General features: G+C 37.6%; 1 protein-coding gene across 5 annotated transcripts in view; it reads left to right on the forward strand.

The window, feature by feature from the left end:
• Positions 1 to 24,026, forward strand: part of DST (dystonin) — a 496,498-nt gene that overhangs the window by 467,672 nt on the left and 4,800 nt on the right. For 3 of the 5 annotated variants that reach the window (XM_047102585.1, XM_047102586.1, XM_047102591.1), the window contains 15 exons: positions 159 to 328; positions 2,000 to 2,159; positions 4,557 to 4,751; positions 5,266 to 5,394; positions 8,613 to 8,756; positions 9,865 to 10,053; positions 11,272 to 11,401; positions 13,259 to 13,422; positions 14,870 to 15,032; positions 16,338 to 16,492; positions 16,662 to 16,736; positions 17,627 to 17,644; positions 20,368 to 20,485; positions 22,810 to 23,009; positions 23,435 to 23,545. In XM_047102585.1, coding sequence (XP_046958541.1) covers positions 159 to 328; positions 2,000 to 2,159; positions 4,557 to 4,751; positions 5,266 to 5,394; positions 8,613 to 8,756; positions 9,865 to 10,053; positions 11,272 to 11,401; positions 13,259 to 13,422; positions 14,870 to 15,032; positions 16,338 to 16,492; positions 16,662 to 16,736; positions 17,627 to 17,644; positions 20,368 to 20,485; positions 22,810 to 23,009; positions 23,435 to 23,545 — 2,121 coding nt within the window. Of the gene's footprint in view, positions 1 to 158; positions 329 to 1,999; positions 2,160 to 4,556; positions 4,752 to 5,265; positions 5,395 to 8,612; positions 8,757 to 9,864; positions 10,054 to 11,271; positions 11,402 to 13,258; positions 13,423 to 14,869; positions 15,033 to 16,337; positions 16,493 to 16,661; positions 16,737 to 17,626; positions 17,645 to 20,367; positions 20,486 to 21,802; positions 21,875 to 22,809; positions 23,010 to 23,434; positions 23,546 to 24,026 lie in introns of all 5 variants that reach the window. The other 2 variants (XM_047102584.1, XM_047102587.1) reach the window with 2 other exon arrangements.

The raw sequence follows: 24,026 nt of genomic DNA on the forward strand, positions 1-24,026 counted from the left end.
TGTGTTCCTGTGTAGCCAGCAGCACTACACCATCTGACCTGTTTGCTGATGTCTTCCTCTGTTTAGATTCCTTTTATTAGGGATGCCTTTTGTGAGGTCTGTTACCTATTTAACAGTTCTAAGTAGAAATGCACATTGTTTTCCTGTCAAATATATAGGAGTTTCAGAAATCACTCGGAGCCAAGCATTCTGTCTATGACACCACCAACAGAACGGGACGTTCTCTGAAGGAGAAAACCTCCCTGGCTGATGACAACCTGAAACTGGATGACATGCTGAGTGAACTCAGAGACAAATGGGATACCATCTGTGGAAAATCTGTGGAAAGGTAAAATGTTTTTTAAGGCAGTTTGGTTACCTTGTAGGCTTCTTTCAAACATACAGTAGTGATGCTTTGTGGGAACTTTCTAGGAACCTAAATACCTCCTTTAAGAAGTTGTTTATTCTCTCTAATGCCCCACTTACACAGTATCTGCACGGAGAAGGCTTTGTTGTTCATTTTTACTTATTTTTAACTCCTCAGTTCACTCAAAAGTGGTATCATTCTCTAAGCATATTATCTGATACCTGACTTGCTGTTGTTTTCCATAAGCTAATTTCCATGTAACTACTGGGGTGGTCTCTTTAAAAAATAAGTTTGATCTTATCATTTCCCTTCCTCATACCTTTTAGGAACTTATTATACCTTGAGTGTGAGCCAAAACACAGGCTCCTTTATGTGTCGTGCAAGGTCCTACCAATCTGATCCCAGTGTTCGCTTCCAACTTCCATCTACTCCTTCCCAGTCTTCTTCCTCATTACACTTGAACCAGTTGAAATATGTAGTAGTGGAAGAATTCAAATATCTTAGAAATGTTTTCAAGTATTTCATAGATCCATAGTCTAATTACTTTTGTCAGTATCAAGATTGAATGGAATATTATATTCTAATAATAAAATTATATTAGAAAAGGAAATTAAAATATATTCTAAAGAATATATGGAAGGAATGTAGAAATTTGGGGGTTGGGTTTTAAAAAGTTTTAAAACCTGGGGCACCTGGGTGACTCAGTCGGTTAAGTGCCTGACTCTTGATTTCAGCTCAGGTCATGATCTCATGGTTCACTAGATCGAGCCTCTGGTCCAGCTCTGCATTGACAGCATAGAGCCTGTTTGGGATTCTCTTTCTCCCCTGACTACTCGTGCTCTCCTTCTTTCTCAAAATAAATAAATAAACATTAAAAAAATATTTAAAACCTTCAATATCAAAAGGTTATCTGCTTTTTTACTAAGTCATATAAATGACTTCGTGGCAGAGAGATACGTGAATACAAGGGGATGAAGATGGGGCAGGCTAGGACTATAGACAACATTTGGCAGATTGAGGGATGATGAAAATGTTCAGTTTCTTGATCATGATGATAGTTACATGAGTCTATACATGTGTTAAAATTCATAGAACTGTACACCCAGAAAAGTTAAGCTTACTGTATGATAATTTAAAATATAAAAAAAAATTTAGGGGTGCCTAGAAGACTTAGTCGGTTCAACATCTGACTCTCGATTTTGGCTCAGGTCATGATCTCATGGTTTGTGCGTTCAAGCCCTGCACTGGGCTCTGTGCTGGCAGCATGGAGCCTGCTTGGGATTCTTTCTCTCCCTCTTTCTCTGCCCCTGTCCATTCATGCATGTTCTCTCTCAAAATAAATAAATAAACATTGAAACAATATATTAAAAAATTTTAAGGTATATTTTTTTACAAAGAAACCAAAGGGCTATTGATTTCTAGAGGTGATGATGAGGGAATTTTCTGAGAACACATGCTATGTATTTAAGGAATAAAAAAGAAAATTTGAGAAAAGTTTTGTTATTTTCTAAGGAAAGCAAAGAAACAGCAGTGAGTACCAATATATTATTTTTTCTTTGAGTACTCTCAACCTTCATAAATGGATTTTAGATTTTCAGGTATGTAGGGTGGCTTTTTTGTTCCTCACATTGATTTTTCCACCTTCTTCCTCAGACAAAACAAACTGGAGGAAGCCCTGTTATTTTCTGGACAATTCACCGATGCCTTGCAGGCGCTCATTGATTGGCTGTATAGAGTTGAACCCCAGCTGGCAGAAGACCAGCCTGTCCATGGAGACATTGATTTAGTGATGAATCTGATCGATAATCACAAGGTATCATTATTTGGGACATTTTATTTATCTCATTTGATTATCATGAGTATAGAAGAAAATGTAACCCCTTAACTCAGCCTTTTAAAAACTAGAGACTGCATATCATACTACATACCAGTCTTTAATAATGATATATGTGTACCTATGAGCAGAATCAGGAAGCCAACTTTAAAAGTGAGTCAGAAAAGGTACTTTATCAGTGAGATACTTTTTTTTTTCTTTTTTCAACTTCCAAATCTAAACCCTTTTAGAACTTAGAAAATGATTTTATTCTCTGGTGCTTCATGTTCCAAGAATGTTTTACAGTCTTTCATTATTCGTGGAAAGAATATGGAATATAATTTAAAATTCTTCATTTACCCGAAACTTGGTCATTGCATAAGTGTATGGATTTGTAACATGATCTCTGGGGGTCAAGACAGGCTGCTTTTTTGTTTTTAAAAACTGTTTTAAACTTGCCCCTTTAACTGCAGCAATTGATGAGATATCAGTATACGCTGTGAGGGACTTGATTATTACTTCAGAAAAGCGGTTTCTTGCAACCTCCTGAAGGGTATTCAAAATTTTTGTGCCGGTAAAAAGGAATGTACAAGACATCCAGCTGATACGGAGTGTAAGGTCCTAAATTATGGTAAAATGTTGTATTACAACCTAAAGAACCTTGAAAACAACCTGGCGGGCACAGTACTAACGTGGAGTGGTGGTATCAGAGTAGACTTTATATACAGGTATCATACAGCACTGTATGTGAATCCGTGTTGTGTTTCTTTCTCTTCGTTATTTTTGAGTTCAGGAAATTCATTTCCTTTTAAAATGTTTTCTTTATATTTCCCTAGCTATCCTGTTTTGATCTTACCTATTCCTTTTTAAATGGTTGGTCCTTTCAGCATATTTATTTCCCCTCTCCTGGTTCTGTTATCTCATTATATCTATAAAAGAGTGTTACATTTGAATATTATCAAAAAATCAAAGAATAAATGAAGGACAGGGATCAGGCCTACAGAAATCAAAATTTTTAAGTTTTGTTACTTGCCTGTATTGAAACAAATGTTTTGTGCATGATTAATATAAACTTTTTTATGCCCTGGCATTCATTCAATGAGTAATGAATAGTGTAATGTTACTTTTTACATAAATGCCATTTGTATAAACTCACTGTCTAAACATTTACTCCCTTCGGCACTTGCCAGGTTTTTTTATATATTAAAGGTCATCAAGAATGAGTTAATCATTCAGCATTAGTAATGCAATTGGAAGGCTCAGGCTTAAGTATACAAAGTACATTGGAAAGTCTTCTCAGAACTATTGGACTTGTCCTATCACAAACAGATTGTATAGACACTGTATTTCCTATGCCTGTGTATGGATGTGTGTCTCTGTGTGTCTGTCTGTCTATCTGCAGGCACATCTCATTGAACACTATCAGAGTGAAATCAAGCAAAGAATTCATCACACTATGTTTGGTTTGTTTTAGATGGACTCCTTTTTATGAATGATTTGATTGTCAGAATAGAAACTCATGGATATAGCCAAAATTATAAAATGTGATTAGTGATACTCATTTGTGACCATTTTTTAGGAAAATAAGTTAACTTTATTCTATACATAACATTAGTTACTTGAAAGATCTAGCTGCATATACAGAATTTTGGATCAGAAATGAAGTACCCTGGGCTCATTTCTTGGATTACGTCTGTGGTCAAAGGAAGCCAGTTCAACTCCTGGCACCTCAGAGTTCATCAAAATTAGGCAAGGGGTGGGGGGAAGCTTTTCTTCCAAAATGACAAAGATTTAAGCCTCTAAAGTTTGACATTCTAGGTTAGCTCTCAGGATACTGTGAAAGTTGAAGCCATGCTACAGAGAAGAAGACTGCATGGCAAGTCCCTGTACAATTCCCTGCCATTACCTCCAAAACCCCCATGTGACAGCCCAGGACTGCTTAGTTATTTGTTAGTCTGTTAGATATGTTTATTAACTAAGAGTGATGAGGTAGTCAGCACATTCTAGGCACTTAGAATAATGATTTGAGAGGAGCTGGGATGCCATACTAAAGAATCGTAGAAAAAAAAAGAATTTGATTCTTTTGTGTAAACTGAAATAAAGAATAGCTGCCAATATTTAAATCCAATGTGTCATTAAAAAAAATCGGGTTTGTTCACTCAGGAGAATGTTACAAGATTGAACAGATTTATACAAGACCGTGTTCTTAACAGTGCTCTGGTGGGAGCAGTGTGCCACGACTCAGCTTCTAAAGATTCTGTGAAAAGTGTGTGTCATTAAGCTGTAGGTCTTAGAGATTGGTACATGATGTCATGTGTACGTATATTCCAAGCAGTGTCTTTTACTGGCTTGATTTTATAATTAAAAATTAATTTTTCTAAAAACATGGTCTTTTAGGCTTTCCAGAAAGAACTGGGGAAGAGGACCAGCAGCGTGCAGGCCCTGAAGCGCTCGGCACGAGAGCTCATAGAGGGCAGCCGAGACGACTCCTCCTGGGTCAAGGTCCAGATGCAGGAACTAAGCACACGCTGGGAGACTGTGTGTGCACTTTCTATATCAAAGCAGACCCGATTGGAAGCAGCCCTGCGTCAGGTAAATGTCATGCAAATTGCATCTGGACATAGTGAGAAAGGTTTCGAAGCCTCAACGAGAACTGCTCTTGTGAGGAACTGTTCCGTTCCCCCTTTTCTTAACTGGGACAGTCATGAGAAGGAGATTCTTAGAACATCCTTGCCTTGGTCTTCCTGACAAGAATTTAAATTACTCACAGAGGAAGTTGCCTCATCTTTACGTAAAAGTGCTGCTCTATTAATTTTTCAGCTTCAATGTGCAATGGGCTGCCCTGTATCTAAAATCAGATTGTTCAAATGGTGAATTAATCTTCATATAGGCCTCTGTGATATATTAGAGGTATTACATTTGTAAAATGTAGTAGCACCATATATCTTTATCTTTTTAATGGGAATAATGCATATCATTAATCAGTTTAAGACTTTTTTTCACTGAGAAGAGAAATCTATACTAACAAGCATATTTGGGGATCTTATTTGCGGTGTGTGTGTGTGTGTGTGTGTGTGTGTGTGTGTGTGTGTGTGTGAACTATTAGGCAGAGGAATTTCACTCGGTGGTGCATGCCCTCCTGGAGTGGCTGGCCGAGGCGGAGCAAACCCTTCGTTTCCATGGCGCTCTCCCAGATGATGAGGATGCTCTTCGGACTCTCATTGATCAGCATAAAGTGAGTTATATAGATGCTAAGTAAAACTAAATGAGAAAATCAAGTAGACCCAGGATCATAAATATCAAATGCATGAATATTTCCCTCCCTGAGAAGTAATTAAAGATACTGGTACAGTTGAGAATTTACCTGTGTCCTCCTGGCTTACATAGGTATGTTCCCATGCCCCTACATATGTATAGCTATCTTTTCATGGTTTCTTTATGAAGAGGGTGGTTATTCTAAAATCAGGGAATTTTCTAGGGAGTTATTTGGCTTCTGACCAAAACTGCCCGATTTCATTGCACTTGTATGTGCATTTCAAAGACGAAACTTCCGTAATGAGCGTTTGGCATTTATAAATTTATTTATAATGCATTAGAATTGTAAGTTAATAATTTTGACCTTTGTAAGTAAGACAAGTAACTGAATAACTTGTTCAAATTTTATTTTTAAATCTCTGTCAATTCTGGTTTTAATTGAGATCCACTTCAATTCTTTTGAGAAGTAGCCTGTAGTATAAATTATAAATTAAAAATGAATTCTGTAAGTAGATGCACTATTGAACGGTTAACCAAAGTAAAAATCTGGCCACTGAGTTTTCAGGTCATCCTGTATTTTGTAACAGTGCGTAGAACTAGCAAAACCCTTAAGAGAGTGGTCCAGATACATGTTAACACATGTTTTTTGTTTGTTTGTTTTTTTAACCCTTGACTTTAAAGAATTAGGAATTTGCAATGCTAACACTCAATGCAGTATTGATGTCAACATTTCCACTTAAAAGTTCTGTTTAACACCACAGAATAAACTTATCTTTCATGGTCAAGTTGGAAATACATCATGAGTTCTGGTGTCACATGGATTCCATCATTTGTGGAGACTGCTTACAGTGATTACTGATGGATTGCCTAACCTATAGCAATGAAATCTTGCCTTGTCATTAACAAAAGTGATGCGAGCTTGTCTAACATTATCTGGAAGAATGAAATGCTACATAAACCATTTAAATTTGAAGCAGAATATAAGAGTAGGAAAATTGCACCAAATTTATTGTGAATTTTTGATTCAATTCAATGTTTTGAAAATCTCTTACATTACTCTTGGCTGACCATCAGCCAGCATCGAGTTCCACTAACATACTTTGGTCTTAGAATAGCCTCTTGGAGCCCAGGCTGCATGTCTGACACCTTACAGAAAGGAGCCTCGTGGTGGTATCTCCACCCTCACAGCAGCAAGGAACCCTCAGAAACACCAGGAGGCAGGTATTGAGAGCAGAGGTAGTGTTGTGGGGTTTTTTGTTTGTTTGTTTGTTTGTTTTTTACAACAAATTATCTTTATAAATATTTTATTTATTTATTTATTTATTTATTTATTTATTTATTTATTTATTTATTTTATTTATTTTAGTGAGAGACTGAGAGCAAGCAGGGCAGGGGCAGGTCCTAAGCAGGCTCCCCACTGCCAGCATGGAGCTCTAACTCATGAGCCATGAGATCATGACCTGAGCTGAAATAGAGTTGGATGCTTAACCTGTTGAGCCACCCAGGCACCCCAATATTTTTAAATAGTGAAAAATTACATGTAATTTTATAAAAGTGGTGCTTAGTAATAATAATTTGCAGTAGCATCATCCATTCTTTCTGATCTCCTGCTTCCTTCACACTCCGACCAAATAAAAGTAAAACAGAGTATTTAAATTCTTAGCTCCAGGACTAGAGGCTTCTCGGTATAGTCCACTCTGTAAAACTGGCAAGCTTTCCCAGGTGAGCACTAACCACTTAGCACTCAGGGTTGGAAGAGCACAGAATGCAAGCAGGGAGTTGCTAGTCCAGTCGACAGCATTCTGGGCAGGACTCTGGCTCTGCTAGGTTAGGAGTGATGTAAAAGTACGTGGTCAGGTCACCTGTCCTTGGAAGAGCACAGCTGTTGTTGACCTCTTCAAGTAGGTCAACCTGTTACTGACCTGTTACCTTTTTCCCAGTAAAGTTTTTGTTTTCCTTCCAGTGAAGTGGATCTATATTGGGGAAAATTAAAATACTTTTAAAAGTAGGTCATGGTATTTAAAAAGTAGGTCGTGTTAATGGAGTACATTGTTAATCAAGCCTTGATGCCACAGCAGGAAAAATGTGTAAATAAAAGTGAAAAAAAAAAAAGCATTTATTCAGTCACAAAGACTCACAATTGAATAAGACACAGCCTTCTGATCTTGTGGACCTTAATATCCAGTAGATATCTATATGAACAGGTTAGTTTAGCAAAATACCAGAGTAGGAGCTATGTGACAGCTTCACAGACCTGGAAAACAAGACACTGTAGGAAACACATTTTCAAATCATCACCTTGATCACATGGCATGAGTAGTACTGATCGTCAACTGTGTCTGCAGCCCCTTGTCAGCCTGACTGAGGGATTGGGTGCTAGTAGATGCCTGACATTCATTATGGGGTTTTGGAAGCATGTGACCCTTTTTAAGGCAGAGATGCTCATTTGTAACCACACTTTCAGAGTTCTGTGACCCATGTATCTATGAATTACAGTTCAGATGGTGTAAAGTACAGGTATATGTGTAAGACATTTGCCAAAAGGTGATTCGAAAGCTTCTCGAAGCCTTTTAAGGTTTATTCACCCCTCCAGGGCAGAGAATGGCTGTTACTAGCCTCTGAAAGGGACTCTTCTCACACAGGCTGTCTGGTGATCAGGCCCCCAGCACCTCTAGCCTCTCCCTGACTCCTTCCTGCTAGACATTTGGGCCCCCTCATCCCAAATATTTATCATTTCTTGTTGAGCCTTCTCTCTTCCATGGCACTTTTTTGGTACATATCCCTATAATTCCTGGCACAGTTCATGCTATTTTAAATATACAACCTTCTTGTCTTCTTTGTTAGAACATATTTTTTTGCAATCAGTATTATTTCTGTCTGTGCTATTACTGTCTCTCTTGGTCCTGTTCTCCATTAATATAATATATCCAGATCTAGAAGAATGTATTTTTTGTGTAACATACTTTGTAAAGCAGGAGATGTCACCCTATCCTCGAACTTTGAAATACTTGTTAGAAAGTACTTCATTTCCCATTTTTGTCCCTTCTCTCTTAATGCCCCAATTAGTGAATTTCTTCCAGCTGTGAATAAACCAATTGAAGTTCTTCTTTATTTAACTCTGACAGTCACATACACATCCCTGGAGTTTTGTTTTCAGCCAGTGCCAACAGCTAATCGAAGTCTTTCTTTCTGCTGTAGGAATTCATGAAGAAACTGGAAGAAAAAAGAGCCGCACTGAATAAAGCTACCAGCATGGGAGATGCTGTTTTGGCCATGTGCCATCCTGACTCCATCACCACCATTAAGCACTGGATAACCATCATCCGGGCCAGGTTTGAGGAGGTCAGTGTGTCTGAGGGCATCATTAGAGCAGCAACAGCTTTGAGAATGAGGGTGTGGAGACTTGGGCAACTGCGATACATTTATGACCGTGGGAGCATGAGGCCTCTGCAAAGAAAAATGCTCTTTAAAATACCTTCCAGCGTGCATTACCTGTCTCTGAAGTCCACTTTTATTTTTAAAAGTTGAAATAGTTTTGCAGCTGTGCCCCTGCAACATGGAAAGGCAAATATTTGGTTCACTGTATTACTTTCTGTCCCACTTACATACTGTCTCTGTTGGATAAGCCAGCACTTGAATTGTATTTCAGACGAGCGTATGCTTGTGGAATGAAGTGCATGCATGAACTGAATTCTGTATCTTAAGATTTTAGCTATTTTTATTTCTGCTCAGTGCTACATGGAATAAGCATACCTGATCCTTCAGAGAATGCATGTTTGAATTTTTTAACGTTTGTTTGTTTATTTATTTATTTTAACATTTATTTATTTTTGAGAGACAGAGAGAGGCAGAGCATGAGCAGGGGAGGGGGAGAGAGAGAGAGAGAGGGAGACACAGAATCTGAAGTAGGCTCCAGGCTCTCAGTTGTTTATTAGCACAGAGCCCAACGCGCGGCTCGAACTCACGAACTGCAAGACCATGACCTGAGCTAAAGTCAGACACTCAACCGACTGAGCCACCCAGGTGCCCCAATGTTTCTTTTTGGGAGAGAGAGAGCACAAGCAGGGGAGGGGCAGGTGGAGAGGGGGCCCTGAGGATCCATAGTGGTCTCTGTGCTGACAGCAGTGAGCCTGATACAGGACTCGAACCCATGAACCGCAAGATCATGACCTCAGCCCAAGTCGGACACTTAACCGACTGACCCACCCAGGCGCCCCCAGCAAGTGCATATTTGAACTTAAATTAGAAAACAAGAGGAAAAACCTGGGATGTGTATGACATCCATCTCTGCAAGCTGGCTCTTGGTACCACGGATGGGATATAGAAAGACTGGAAGTATTATGAGTCCGGCCCAGGATGATCCCAATTTACATTTAAATTTTGTGGTTTTTATATCAATTAAATAATTAAGATGAAAGATATTCAGGGAAATTTTTTTTTTCCCCGACAGGTGTTGGCCTGGGCGAAGCAGCATCAACAGAGATTAGCAAGTGCTCTGGCTGGGCTCATTGCTAAACAGGAATTGTTGGAAGCTTTGCTGGCTTGGCTGCAATGGGCTGAAACCACGTTGAGTGATAAGGACAAGGAAGTCATCCCCCAGGAAATCGAAGAGGTGAAAGCCCTCATTGCAGAGCACCAGGTAAAATAAATCTCATCCTAACCCCTGGTTCTTTATTTCACCACCATACTGCTCAAAAGATTGCTTTGTGCTTGTTACCTTCATGTCCTCAAGTTGTTCCTCCTGGGTTTCTAATTCCTTACCTTTATTTTCAGCTCTGTCCCATCCTGTTCTCTCTTTCGGCGATCTCCCTTCTTTATTGCTCCCTGCTTGTGTATTCCACTGTCTGGTGCTGAGCATCTCCCATGATGTCCACCAATACGCCAGTATTTCAAATATATCCTGTCTACAAGGGAATGCATCGTCTTGTTAAGAAAAAAAAAAAAACTACTGCTCTATCCTAATCTGTTTTAAACTTTGAAATGATGGGCATCACATTAACGCTGACTTATTTGTTTGCTTGTTAGTCTGTTTAATATACATTATTAAAGGTCAGCTTAGTTGGCTAAGAGTTAACATCGCTATTATATCTTAATGAAGGTATGAGCCATCCATGTCCAAAATGGCCCTGAAGTGCCTCACACCATGTTCTCTGTGATGAGAGCTCTTCCATATGACAGATACTCCAGAAATGTGTTACTCCACTTTTCACTTTTATCCCCCTCCTGTTTTTTTCACCCCTTTTCACCACAATCTGTGCCTTTGCCACATATTCCAGATATTGGGATATGTAAGTCAGTAAGCCTAAGGAGATGAGATAAGAAATGGCAAGATAGTCAAACCTGTTAAATGGAAACTTTAACCTGAATAACTTTTATCTGCCTTGGCATAGCATATATGTTAACAGGACTATTTAAAATATATCCACATTTAATGTGGATGCTTTACATCACTGTACATCAGAGCCATCTTAAATATTTCAAGTATGTAAGTGAAATGTGCTACAAAGAAGTTCTAAGCACCAACTCAGTTAACTAGTTGCTTTGCAGATAAATGCTCACGTTAAGATTCTTCAGAAAGAGCTTGGGCTGATACCCAGGCAGATTATGTGTGGTCTTCAAACTAAAACAAATTACTGTTACAATGCTGAAATTACTTAACAGGTATCACATTTTATATTCTTTACATATGAGTAAATGCTTTGTTATGTGGGCTTACATTTTTTTCCCCCAAAGATGCAACATGTTTATTCCTTTTTCCAGAAATAATAGCATGGTCCTTTTATCCTTTTGTTTTTAGTTCACTTCTAAAGATAGTTTTCTCTGGTATACTTGTATTTAATTGACATTGACATTTCAGACCTTCATGGAGGAAATGACCAGAAAACAACCTGATGTGGATAAAGTTACCAAGACCTACAAGAGGAGGGCAGCTGATCCTGCCTCATTACAGTCCCATATTCCAGTCCTGGATAAGGGACGAGCAGGAAGTAAGCAGTGGCTAATTTCTTTAATTATTATTATTTATTATTTTTTCTTTTTAGAGAGAAAGAATGCGAGGAGGGGAGAGGGGCAGAGGGAGAGAGAAAGTATCCTAAGCAGGATCCACACTCAACACAGAGCCTGACATGGGGCTCGATCCCACAACCCTGGGATCATGACCTGAGCTGAAAGCAAGAGTTGGACACCCATCCTGCCGAGCCATACAGGCGCCCCCTAATTTCTTTAAAGTGAATATGGTTAAGCAAGGAAGTTAGTTTTGAATTGTCGTTTGAAATTTTAGAACAATTGGTGATTCTGTGAGCTCTCTATCATAAAAGGTTTCCTTGAAAGAATACGTGGGCTCAAATATTGTAGCAACTTATTTAAAAATAAAGAAAAAGATATATCCAGGTCTCTGTGTGTAAATTTATTTGCTTGAAGGGTATCTTTTAGATTAGTTAGAAGAAACTGGAAAAAATTTGCAACAAGAACAGAAATCATCATCTCCATTTGCTTTCATTATATAACTAGCCCTAAGATGGAATATAACAGAAATAACCATGACTTGGGTAAAGTTCATGACCTAACTATTCATTGGTGACCAGCAGTCCAATAGATTTTGCCCATGTTCATATGACTTCAGGTTCTATTTACTTCTCAGACTATCTTGACTCCACAAAAGAGTGTCAAAAGTGACACTTAAAACAATAATAGCTGGTTTGGAGAAGATTTAAAATAAGCAAAATTTATCTCTGAATAGTGGTATATTTGATGTATTTCTGAATAGTGCCTTAATTAAAAAAATGGTTTCAGATCTTTTAGTTACTGTATTGCACAAGGGGGCAAGGTAACAATGTGATTAAGAACTCTGGAGACAGACTCCTTGGCTCTTCTCACGACTTACCAACTAGGGAGATATAACCTTAGACAAGTTACTTAAACTCTGTCTGAGCCTCAATTTACTCATCTGTATAAGGGAATAATTATAACTTCATTGGATTCTGGTAACAATTAAATGAGCTGATGTGTGTGAGGTGGTTAGCATACTTCTTGGCATGTAGTTAAATGCTCAATAAATACTAGCTATTGATAACTCCAATAGGAGTTAGGAACTCTGGGCATTTCCCAGCTTGGACACTCACTTCCTGTATGACTTTAGGCCAGTAGTTTTTCTAGGCCACATTTAATCAGGTAGATGAGGAAAATGCATTGAGACAATTGTTCTGTGACATTATAAAAACTTGTGAAAAATAGCCAGAAAAGAGGGAGAAAACTTTAGTAAGGCAGGAAATTGGGGTATGAGACTATGCACGGGAAACATGCAATCTCAGCGGGAAATGGATTTGGATGAACGCTGGGATTTGACACACACTTAGATATTTGATTGGAATTTGTAAAGTATCTTGCTCTGACTCTAATGAACGGCCAGTGTCTCCTGCCCTCACCTGCCCTCCTTTCAGCCTTTTTTTCTAAGAAGGGCAGCTGAATTTGTGTAACTTATTCTAAGATAAGTCTCACTGTCCTGGGAGATCTCTTTTATCATCCCTTAACAAGAGAGAAGATCACAAGGTAATTCATTGTCATTGAAATGGCATGGATTTTAAGCTGGAAAATGCTTTTAAACATAATTTTATAAGAGATCATTCCAGTATTTAAATGCCCTTGTCAAGATATGTTTCTCTAATTTATACAGAAGATCCTTGGTAAGTAAAACAGATTTGGACTTGAACATTATGCATCATCTAAATAGGATATTTCTAAATTATTAAGGTGATTCAGTCTTAGCTGGGAATGATAAAGGCCCGGCCTTAACATAATTCAGAACCCTGGAAACTGCCCTCCTAACTAAAGTTGTATTTTAACAGGAAAGCGCTTCCCAGCATCAAGCTTATATCCCTCTGGATCACAGACACAAATCGAAACCAAGAATCCCAGGGTCAACTTGTTGGTGAGCAAATGGCAGCAAGTTTGGCTCCTCGCACTGGAAAGAAGGAGGAAGCTTAATGATGCCTTGGACAGACTGGAAGAGGTTAGAAAACTCATACATTCTGCACCCCTGATATGTGGGATATGGGTTTAGGGAATCAGTATAATAAAAAATTATAATTGACCCTTGAACAACATGAGCGTTAGAGGCACCAACACCCTTCCACACACCGCATAGTCAAAAATCTACGTATAACGTTTGACTCCCCCAAAACTTAACTGCTTAATAGCCTACTGTTGACCAGAATCCTTACTGATAACAATCAGTTAACACAAATTTTGTATATTTGTTATATACTGTGTTCTTACAATCAAATACGCTAGAAGAGGGGAAATGTTATTGAGAAAATCACAAGAAAAAAATCACAAGGAAGAGAAAATACGTCTTTTTTTATTTTGTAAAAAACCTGCATGTAAGTGGATCCACACAATTCAAACCCATGTTGTTCAAGGGTCAAACTATAATGTTTAAACATAAGCAGAAGCTCACTCCTTAAGAAAAGGAATCAGATCCAGCTTGGGGCGCCTGGGTGGCTCAGTCAGTTGAGCATTCGACTCTTGATTTTGGCTCAGGTCATAATCTCATGGTTCATGAGTTCAAGCGCCATGTTGGGCTCTGTGCTGGTGGCATGGAGCCTGCTTGGGATTCTCTCTCTCCCTTTCCTCTGCCCCTCCCCTGCTTGCACACTCTCTCTCTCTCTCTGTCTCTCTCTCAAATAAAATTTTTTAAAAAATTAAAAAGAAAAGATCCAGCTTGACATATGTTTGCTTGGTATTACCTGGAAAACGTAACCGTTTATAGTTCAGATATTTTCATTATTTATATTCTGTGATCTGAGATTTAGAGTTTCAGATTCTGAAACTGGGAAATTTTTAGAAGCCTAAAGGAGGTAGAATGACAAATAGCAGAGAGAAAACAGAGGTAAGTGCTACCACGCTGGGCCTGGTGCTCAGTGGGCAGAGAACTTTCTAGAGGTGTTATTACTTTGGGGCATGATCACATTGGCATGATCAGAAATTTTCAGTTTGAGGGTGCCTGGGGGGCTCAGTTGGTTGAGCATCCAGCTCTTGATCTTGGCCCAGGTCTTGATCTCACAGTTCGTGAGTTCAAGCCCCACAATGGGCTCTGCACTGACAGCACAGAGTCTGCTTGGGATTCTCTCTCTCTCTCCCCCTCTCTCTGCCCCTCCCCAGCTTGTGTTCTCTCTGTCTCTGTCTCTGTCTCTCTCTCAAAATAAATAAATAAAAACTTAAAAAAAATTTTTTTTCAGTTTGACTTTTTGAGGAACTTTTATTTGTAAAGAAAAGCCAGTGACACTAGTGAAATTACAGGAAAAATGTTTCTGAGTTCACTGTGCAAGATCATACCTTTGTTTGAAGTGGGAAAGATAGGTGCTTTATCTAGAAGATCATTAAAAATAACTTTATTCATAAAGTGTAAGGTATAATTTGAGCACTGAATTAACCAAAATACATTTTGTCCTTTCCAGCTGAGGGAATTTGCTAACTTTGATTTTGATATCTGGCGCAAAAAATACATGAGATGGATGAATCATAAGAAATCTCGAGTGATGGACTTCTTCAGGAGAATTGATAAAGATCAGGATGGGAAAATAACCCGACAAGAATTTATTGATGGAATTCTTTCCTCAAGTAAGTGCCAACAGGGGTGACTGTAAATGATGTAATTTTTAAAGAAAATAAGCACCGTTTAAACTTGTGTTACCAATAAAGCATCGCCTTTAAACTTGGCTGTGAAGTCACAGCCCTCAGTGAAAAGTGCCCTTGGTAAAATTCATGGGTTTGGATTCAGGCACACTTGTAATTGTGTAACCACAATTAGTATATTCCTTGTTCCACTGCAGCTGTGTCCTCATTAGGATAATAAACTTAATAATATTTGATTCTTAGATTGTTTGGCCTGACATATAATGGGAAATCAATAAACGCAAGTCAGTCTCTTCCCTTTTTTTGTTCTAATTGACATTCTGATCGTTGTCATTAGTAGGAAATTAGAACTCTTTAAAAATTCTTAAGGTATTTGTCACTTTATTGGTAGTTTAGTCATATGGATATGCCTTCTCTGGAAGGTGTTACTGGAAGTAATTCTTAAAGGAAATTTAATACAATCATATGAATGTGTATATTCATATGTATAAAATCCATATATTCCTTAAGTAAAGTGGTAGTTGAACCATATGAAACTTACTAATATGAAACAGTTTTTGAACTAGAAAAATAGCAGTTTCAAGTGATTCACCCTGGTGTAGTCATTAAAGATAAATGTAGGTCCTATACACTGGTTTCGTTTGTTTCGATGTCAATCGGCTTCTTAAGGATTTTAATATATTTGATGACCCTGATAATTTAACTGGCAGCATTAAGATCAAAATAATACAATCAAGAATGTCTTGAGGCAGAATTAACATGTTACACCTCTTCCTTTTTTTTTTTTAAAGCTTAAATCTTTTTGTCAAATATTACTGTAAATAGCTAGGTTTTTAAAAACTTTCATTGGGAATGTAGTATGGCTTATTCTGAGAGGATCCTAATTATCATTCATATGTGGAATCTAAATACAGAGTTAAACTCAGAGTGGAAAAGTGGTTGCCAGGGTCTGGGGGTGGGGGTGAGGGGAAATAGGGAGAGTCTGGTACAAGAGTACAATCTTTCACCGTAAGGTCTGAGGTTCTAAAGTATAATGTGGTGACTATAGTTGATAATACTGTACTGTGTCATTGAAATTTTCTAAGTGAGTAGAACTTAAGTTTTCAGAAAAACAAAACAAAACAAAAAGATAAATATGTGAGGTGATGGATGTGTTAACTAACTTGATGGGAGGAATCCTTTCACAGTGTGTACGTGTATCAAATCATCACAATATACACTTTTCATTGTCTTACAATTTTATTTGTCAGTTATACCTCAGTAATGCTATTTACTATTTGAAAATTTTAGAGTTTCCAACCAGCCGCCTGGAGATGAGTGCAGTTGCAGACATCTTTGACCGAGACGGCGATGGATACATTGACTACTATGAGTTTGTAGCGGCCCTGCATCCGAATAAAGACGCATATAAACCTGTCACTGACGCCGACAAAATCGAGGATGAGGTATCGTTATCTTTCCGCCACCTGCAACAACATCTTGTGCTGCCAGGATATCCTGCACAACCCATGCAGCCGTTTTATTTATTTCATTTTGAGTTGTCCTGTCAAGGTTTTAAGGATTCCACAGTGTGTAATAACATTAAAGTGGACATTTCATTGTTCTTTTTGGCAGGTGACAAGACAAGTAGCTAAGTGTAAATGTGCAAAACGATTTCAAGTTGAACAGATCGGAGATAACAAATACAGGGTAAGTCTGCAAAATAACGGTTTAGTTCTCTTGAAGGAGAAGAATTGAAATTTGTATGCAATTTGATCTGCATTGCTTTCCAGGAATGCTAATTACTTTTACCTCACATCACAATATAGTGGTCTATAAAATTCCAACTTTTGTCATTTTACATTCTGTAAACATATCCTGCATTTTGTAAATTAGGACATATCTTTGACATGTACGTTACTTTTAAGGAGGAAAACACATCTCACATACTCAAGTTGGTTCGTGTGACTTATAATATATTTTATTATGACTACAGGTAAGTTTTCATATTTCTAGTAACAAAGCTATTCCAAGCCAGAACCATAAAGTTAAAAATGTTGACTCATTTTTAGAAAAGTGAAAAAAGAGACAATGTTTTCCACTTGTACAGTTATTTTTCCTTTCATTCGAAGTCTCAAAAGCTCAGTCCACCTTCTTCAGAACAATTATTTGAAGACTAATGTGACTTTGTCACTCCTCTCTCTTTTTTTTCTCTGTTTTGGGATATCTCTTATATGTAGTAGCTAGACAGGAAATGTGCTGAGTTTCCCTAATACAGTTTGTTACTTACAAATGAAATTTTTTTAAATTTTAATTTGTATATTTCCACATTGAAAAGATTCATCTACATATTTAAATTTCTAACCTAAATTTGAAACCCAAAGCTTTTCAAAAAAACTTGTATAGGAAATTTTCTGCCTATTTGGTTTGAAGTCTGAACACATGGGTACCTGCACATTTCTAAACTAGGTACTGTATCCAGGAGCCCTGAGTGTGAAAGATTGTGTGTGTGTGTGTGTGTGTGTGTTCTAGAGTCATATAGAAAGTTTCCTATTGAACTAATTGTGTCTTTCTTCCATTTTTCATTTTTTTTTTATCAGTTCTTCCTGGGAAATCAGGTATAAACCAGTGGAATGTATTCTCAAGTTCCCAATGATTTTTTTTTTTAACTTTAATTCATAGCCATTAAAGCTTGCCATGGCCAATCTTTCCCATGCTGTTGCCCTAGCTACTACATTGTTGGTTGGCGTGGTGTTTCTGTAAATGCTGTAAGGATCCTTGATCCAGGATTCCTTTTTGCAGTGTGTCTTAAATGAGGAGATTACTTTTAAGCAAACCAGATAATAAATTGTAGCTTGACTGGTCACAGTGTTGCAAATGCAATTTTTAATTCCAGTTTATAATAATATGTTATATGTATTTTATGCAAATACTCATTGCAACACAAATTTGATTCTGCACACATCTCTACACTGTATTTAACCATTGAGGTCACATGGTCTACAGTAGCTAGAGAAGGACCAGCGTCAGGCAATGACGTGGGAAGACAGAGAAGTGAGAAATCTCCCTGGCACTCAGCCACAAGTAATGTGTTCTCTCCAAAGCAGCTATTGTCCTATTTGTCCTAAATCATCAATTTTAGGGCTTTGCATTTTCCAAGTAGAAATTTTAACTCTGGAGGTTTTAACTGGTATCATTCATTTTGAGGACATGTATGTATCTCCCATATGAAATCCTAACCCATGCTTTATCCCATTTTGACTTCACATTGAAGTCAGTATAAACTGTCCAGTGGCACTGTGTCATGATGATCACAAGTTTTAGAACTAAAGATAAGAGAAATTGTGTTTTGATTTAAACAAAGGAGAAGAGTTCTTCCCTCTATGCTTTTGGAAAGAAGCATACTATTTGTAATACCTGACCATATCATATTAGATATTCCTCTGCCTCTCAGTTGTTAAGCCATATTGTAGCTTAAGTTTCAAATTCCCTCTTACTCCCATTTATTGCAAGCACGTAATTTTTTCAAATAGAAATTTTCAGGTCCTTCGAATTGATGTCTTTAAAACTTGGCATTAAGTATAATATATAAAAAGTTACTGTCATATTCACTTATTATTATTTTCTGGTTAACATTTGGGGTAGTATTTTTTATTTGTGGAAAGGATGAGAAAAATGCTCACTTTAAATGGTTTTATTTACTGAAAACACAAAGAGCAACATTAATCTATTTTTTTCTTACATCACGATTTGGCTGTTAGGAAAATTAGAGAAATTCTGAAGGCAATGTTATTGTCTAGAAAATACATTCTCAAAATAAAAATTTATATTTATTAGACTTGAAATATCTCTATAAAATAGTAATTCTCCTTTTGTTTTGAACATAATCTTGGATTGAAAGTATCTTGTTTAATTATCTGGTTTCTTAAGGGTAATTTTCTTTAAATCCCTTCCTTTTCCTTTGCTTATTAGCAGCACCAAATTTTTTTCTAACAAAATAAATATATATTTTAATTTCAAAATTTTAATTTACATTTCAGGAACCGGTTCAATTATAAGAGAGTTTAAATCTCAAGGCTTGAAAATGGACTACTTTAGAAATAGCAATATAAAAAGGGTTGATGTAAAACGCATGAGTTCCTGCTGGTGCATTTTACATGCTTTCCAGGTCCTTTTGAGTTTCAGGGTCATGGGTTGGCTTTGTTTTAGGTTCTATTCCTGAAACTCAATGTTAAAGCATATTGAAAAGCAGCAGATTGTTTTCTATTTAAAGTGAAGTTTTCTGTTTACCCATCATGAGTCCAGACAAATAGTCAAAGTCACAATTGCATCTTACCTGCCTTTAAAAGAAACTATGTTTACTTGACTGTTCATTTTGCTATGGTATCTGTTGAGTTGGCAACCATGAAAATCAGTATGGTGATTTTTACAAGCTGAACATGAGCCTATTAGAAATGATTTCAAAGTATAAAATTATTTCTCATGGGCTTTCAAAACAAATCTTAGGATCAAAAACTATCTGTACTCTAGACGGTTATTCCAGACTCGCAGAATTTGTAGCATATCCAAGTGATTGGAAATCCATTGAAAGGGTAAGAACACAATTGCATATTAGTGTCAGTAATTATGGTACAAACAGCTTTAAGACAAAGCCTTTTAGATTCAAAAGCTGTATCACTAATAATGTGTCACTGGCTGTTCTAATATTACAGTAATCCAAAATGGCACACTAATCCAGCCTTTGACAGATTGGTTTACCAGATCATTAGTGATCCAGAAATTTTAGTTGACTGTGAAATTTTTGCTGGTCATGTTCATTTACTGCTTTATCTCTCTAAAGTCAAAACTGCTCTTAGGGAAAACCGAATGAGCTTATGGAGATTATTCCTGCAGATTTCAGTGGAAAATAGTTTTAGTATAAGAGAAAGTTTTAATGAAGAAGAATCAGAGTTTACTAAACTTTCTTTAGAATCTTATTTTGTATAAGCCCTGGCAGGTGGGCCAGTGCTTATTTTGATGTCTGTGTTTAATTTCTAGAAACATCTTTCAATTACTGCCTTACTAATGTTTCTATCATAAAGAAAATTCATTTCTGGAACAAAGCTTCAATATTACACTTGATAACCTTGGTAGCTTTTTTCAAACTGTTTCCTTTGGGCTAAATCAGCATGCAGCAGTCTAACGCAGATAATTTCAAACCCCTTTTTATGAGATTTTACTAATCGCTGTGAACTAAGCAAGAAATTTAAGTTGGTTGCTTAAGCTACTGCAGATTGCATATAATCCTTAGGTGTTTAGCCTTACTGTTGACAATTAGAGGTTCTGTCTTTCATCTTCACAGTTTGGGGACTCCCAGCAGCTGAGGCTCGTTCGAATCCTACGAAGTACCGTAATGGTTCGTGTTGGAGGCGGATGGATGGCGCTTGATGAGTTCTTGGTGAAAAATGATCCTTGCAGGGGTAAGGAGATGCTATGTTATGATAATAATACCATGAAAGTATACCAATTTTGTATTACTTCCCAGCATCAAAAACATGCTGGGTCTAATTTTGGTTATTTATTACGATAATGAAAATTTCACATTCGTCTCTGTCAGCCTAAAGTTCCCAAAGAACTTTTGGCAATCATGTAAACCATGTTCTTCTCATTTTTTTTTCTTACTTTTTCTGGATAATTATGAGAGTGATAGACAGGAAATACTAGAGTAGATGTATTCATTTTTTAATGAAATGCTCCCATATGCAATTTTCAAAGTCAGTAATTACATCAACTAGGGAAAAGAGTTCATCTGTCATTAAATAGCAAAGTAAAATGAAAGGAAACTGAGGTGAAGAAGACTGAACATGCTGGATAGTAAAAGTTTAAAAGTGAAAGGTTTTTTTTCCTTTAAATTGGGGGAAGGTAAGGAAAGTAATACCTAAACATTTAAAAATTATCAACTGCTAACTTGACGCTTACTTGGAAGCTGTAGGTTAGCACATTAAAAATATAAACATATGCTACTGTATAGCTCACTCCATATCTACCAGCCACAGAGTCCTTGATTATCTTTTAATTTTCCTTATCTTTCAGATCCCATAGTCGATTTTGGAATTCTTAACTGATTTACCTTACAACTGGTCATTTGATTGCAGTCTCTAGTTAGGTCCCCTTTACTTAGTAGGTCCATTTTTCTTTGAAAAAAGGAAACAATAAAATTCTGTGATTTTCTTTAACCTGTGAGCTCATTTTACTCCTCTTAAACAAACAACCACAAATGTTTGTGCTGATACTGATAGGCTACCCTGCGGGAGGCCAGGGTTCTTCCGGTGGGGCCTGTTTGTTAATTTAGTGCTGGCACCTGGATGCACAGGTGTATCAGAGTGAGCCCTGCTCTGCCAAGGGCACCTTCGATCAGCATACAACCCTACAGGTAGCTCTGCTCTCTGCAAGTTACAGATACACCCCAAAAAGGGGCAAAATAACAAAAACTCCCTTTCTTAGTAAATGCAGCCTGAAGTAATGTACCTTCATTTATGAAACAAAGAAATGAGAATGTGTAGCATCCTGTCGAGTTGCTTAGAGAGGCTGTCGTGGCTGCGGCCAAGTCTTCCAAATAGGTTTTTCTTATGGAGTCAAATCTCAGAGTGCTTCTTTTCCTGATGCAACTTTTCTTCTAAAATGTGTGCTAAAAGCCGGATCTGAGCACCCTTTGCATATTCAACTACTGTACTTTGTTTCTTCTCTTGCTAACAGTATTCTTTAATGTGATTGGTATCCTGTGTCATTTTTTCTAGTTCATCATCATGGGAGTAAAATGTTACGTTCGGAATCAAACTCTTCAATTACTACTACTCAGCCTACTATAGGTTGGCAACCCCTCTCTTTGCCTCTCCCCTCTTACCTTTTCTCTTTCCTACTTTTACATTCTCGCTTTAATCATTTGTTTTAAGATAACACGCTTCATCCATCGCGTATGGCTTAACTCATATCCAACTGAGCTGGTGCTTCCAAATTTAAATTCTGAACCGTTGACACACTTCCGGTGTGTTGCACACGTAGGTGTTCTGTAAGTGATCAAACACATGCTAACACGTTGCTCATTGGGTTCTTGTGGAGTGTTCTCCGTGTGCATATGTGTTTGTATGAGTGTTGCATCACTGATTATCTCCTATCCTTGGGTCTGGTGTTTGTTATTTGCATGTTGGTTAAACAGACTTTTTGGAGGCATAAAATAAAAATACTAGTTGCCTCATTTAAGTGAAGAACTTGAGAGTTTATATGTTGTCATCATGATTAACAAGCCATCTCTCATTCTGTGTAATTCTATTGTTTAATTAATTCCAGTGTTAAAAAACTGGCATTCTCCTTACCTCAGTAGTACATGCAAAAGACACAGTCCCCGCCTTACTGGCTTGTCTTCTCAGTGTGCAGAAAGGGCGATGAAACCATGTGGGCATCAGTAGCTGGTGGATTAACAATATTTTAGCATGAGCTTTCCATTTTCATGCTGACTCTTTCTTTAATAGTGGTTATTCTTGCTGGTGTCTAGTGTTAGAATAAACACACTGTTTTTTTTTCTTTCCCAAACTTACTTGTATCCAAAAGGAATGCATTGTAAAGGAATGCATTTAACTTTTTGTTATGCTGAGTTGGAGTTGGCATGGCAAAAAGATGTTCTTGAAATCCTCAACTTAATCTGTGGTGCCAGCTGGTTATTCTTCCCATAAATTGATTGAGCATCTCTTTTTTTCTCCCCCTTCCTCTTTTGCTTGTGTACCTCGTTGTGTGCCACGTAATCCAGCCAAAGGAAGGACAAACATGGAACTTCGGGAGAAGTTCATTTTAGCAGATGGTGCCAGTCAGGGTATGGCAGCCTTCCGGCCCCGGGGCCGAAGATCTCGGCCTTCGTCACGAGGAGCTTCACCCAACCGCTCAACGTCTGTGTCCAGTCAGGCTGGCCAGGCGGCCTCTCCACAGGTCCCTGCCACCAGCACACCCAAGGTAGGACTCAGCTGGGAAAGGTTGTCTTTCTCCCATGCAGTCACTGTCTCCGGTATACTTTTGAATGTTTTGGGACCCCAGCATTTGAAGGACCTGCCTTCTCCATTTGTATCCCTTCTCACAATATGATGCACGAAGGATTTAAAAACATGTATCTACATATGTGCTTTTGCCTTGTGGCCCATATGGAGACTGTCTATTTAGGGGCTTTGGTTACCTTTCAGGTTGGTTTTTCTTTTTAAATAAAGCTTTATTTTTTTTATTTTATTTTTTTGATGTATATAATTTGCCATCCAATCTTTCCACTTATTTTTAATCGTTATCATTCTTACTGTGAAACATTACTCTTTGCTATGAATATCTCTTTCTGTGGTTTGTTTTTTATCTGCTGTCCTTTACATTTGATTTGCCATTGTTCCATACAGATTCTCCATCCTTTAACACGCAATTATGGTAAACCATGGTTGACAAACAGCAAAATGTCAACTCCTTGTAAACCAGCAGAGTGCTCAGACTTTTCCGTGCCGTCTGCAGAGGTATCGTAAGGCCCAGATTCTAGTCTAACAGTCTCCTTTAACTGAAACTGTCACCCACTAACATTGCTTTACCTCTCCCTTAACACATGCACTTTTGATAATACCACGTCTTTTTACAGACTTCTATAAAATAATAAACAACTCTGCATTTCTGGGAAGACATGAGAGTGTCTTTTCTCTCTTGGGAGAGTGAAATACAGGAGATTATATTAGACTTATGTCAAGTTTCTTTTAGAGCTCATGGTATGCTTGTGCTTCTAGACATTATTTGGGCAAGAAATGCAACAATACCCCTTCAGGTGAGAGTGAGAGGCAGTGTCATTTACAAGTATTTGCTTAAAAGAATATTTATTAAGTGTAGACTGTGAGCAAGGTCCTTCCAAATGTATGCTACATTTATGTCTGCACAAGAACACTGGGTGGGTAAGACATAAGCCTTTTAGTTTCCAGTGGCGGGGGGTGGCTTAGGTATGAAAAAAGT

Source organism: Lynx rufus, unplaced genomic scaffold (genome assembly GCF_022079265.1).
Source record: "Lynx rufus isolate CCGP_SWC_20201006 ecotype Redwood Valley unplaced genomic scaffold, mLynRuf1.p SCAF_6, whole genome shotgun sequence".
Lineage (NCBI taxonomy): Eukaryota > Metazoa > Chordata > Mammalia > Carnivora > Felidae > Lynx > Lynx rufus.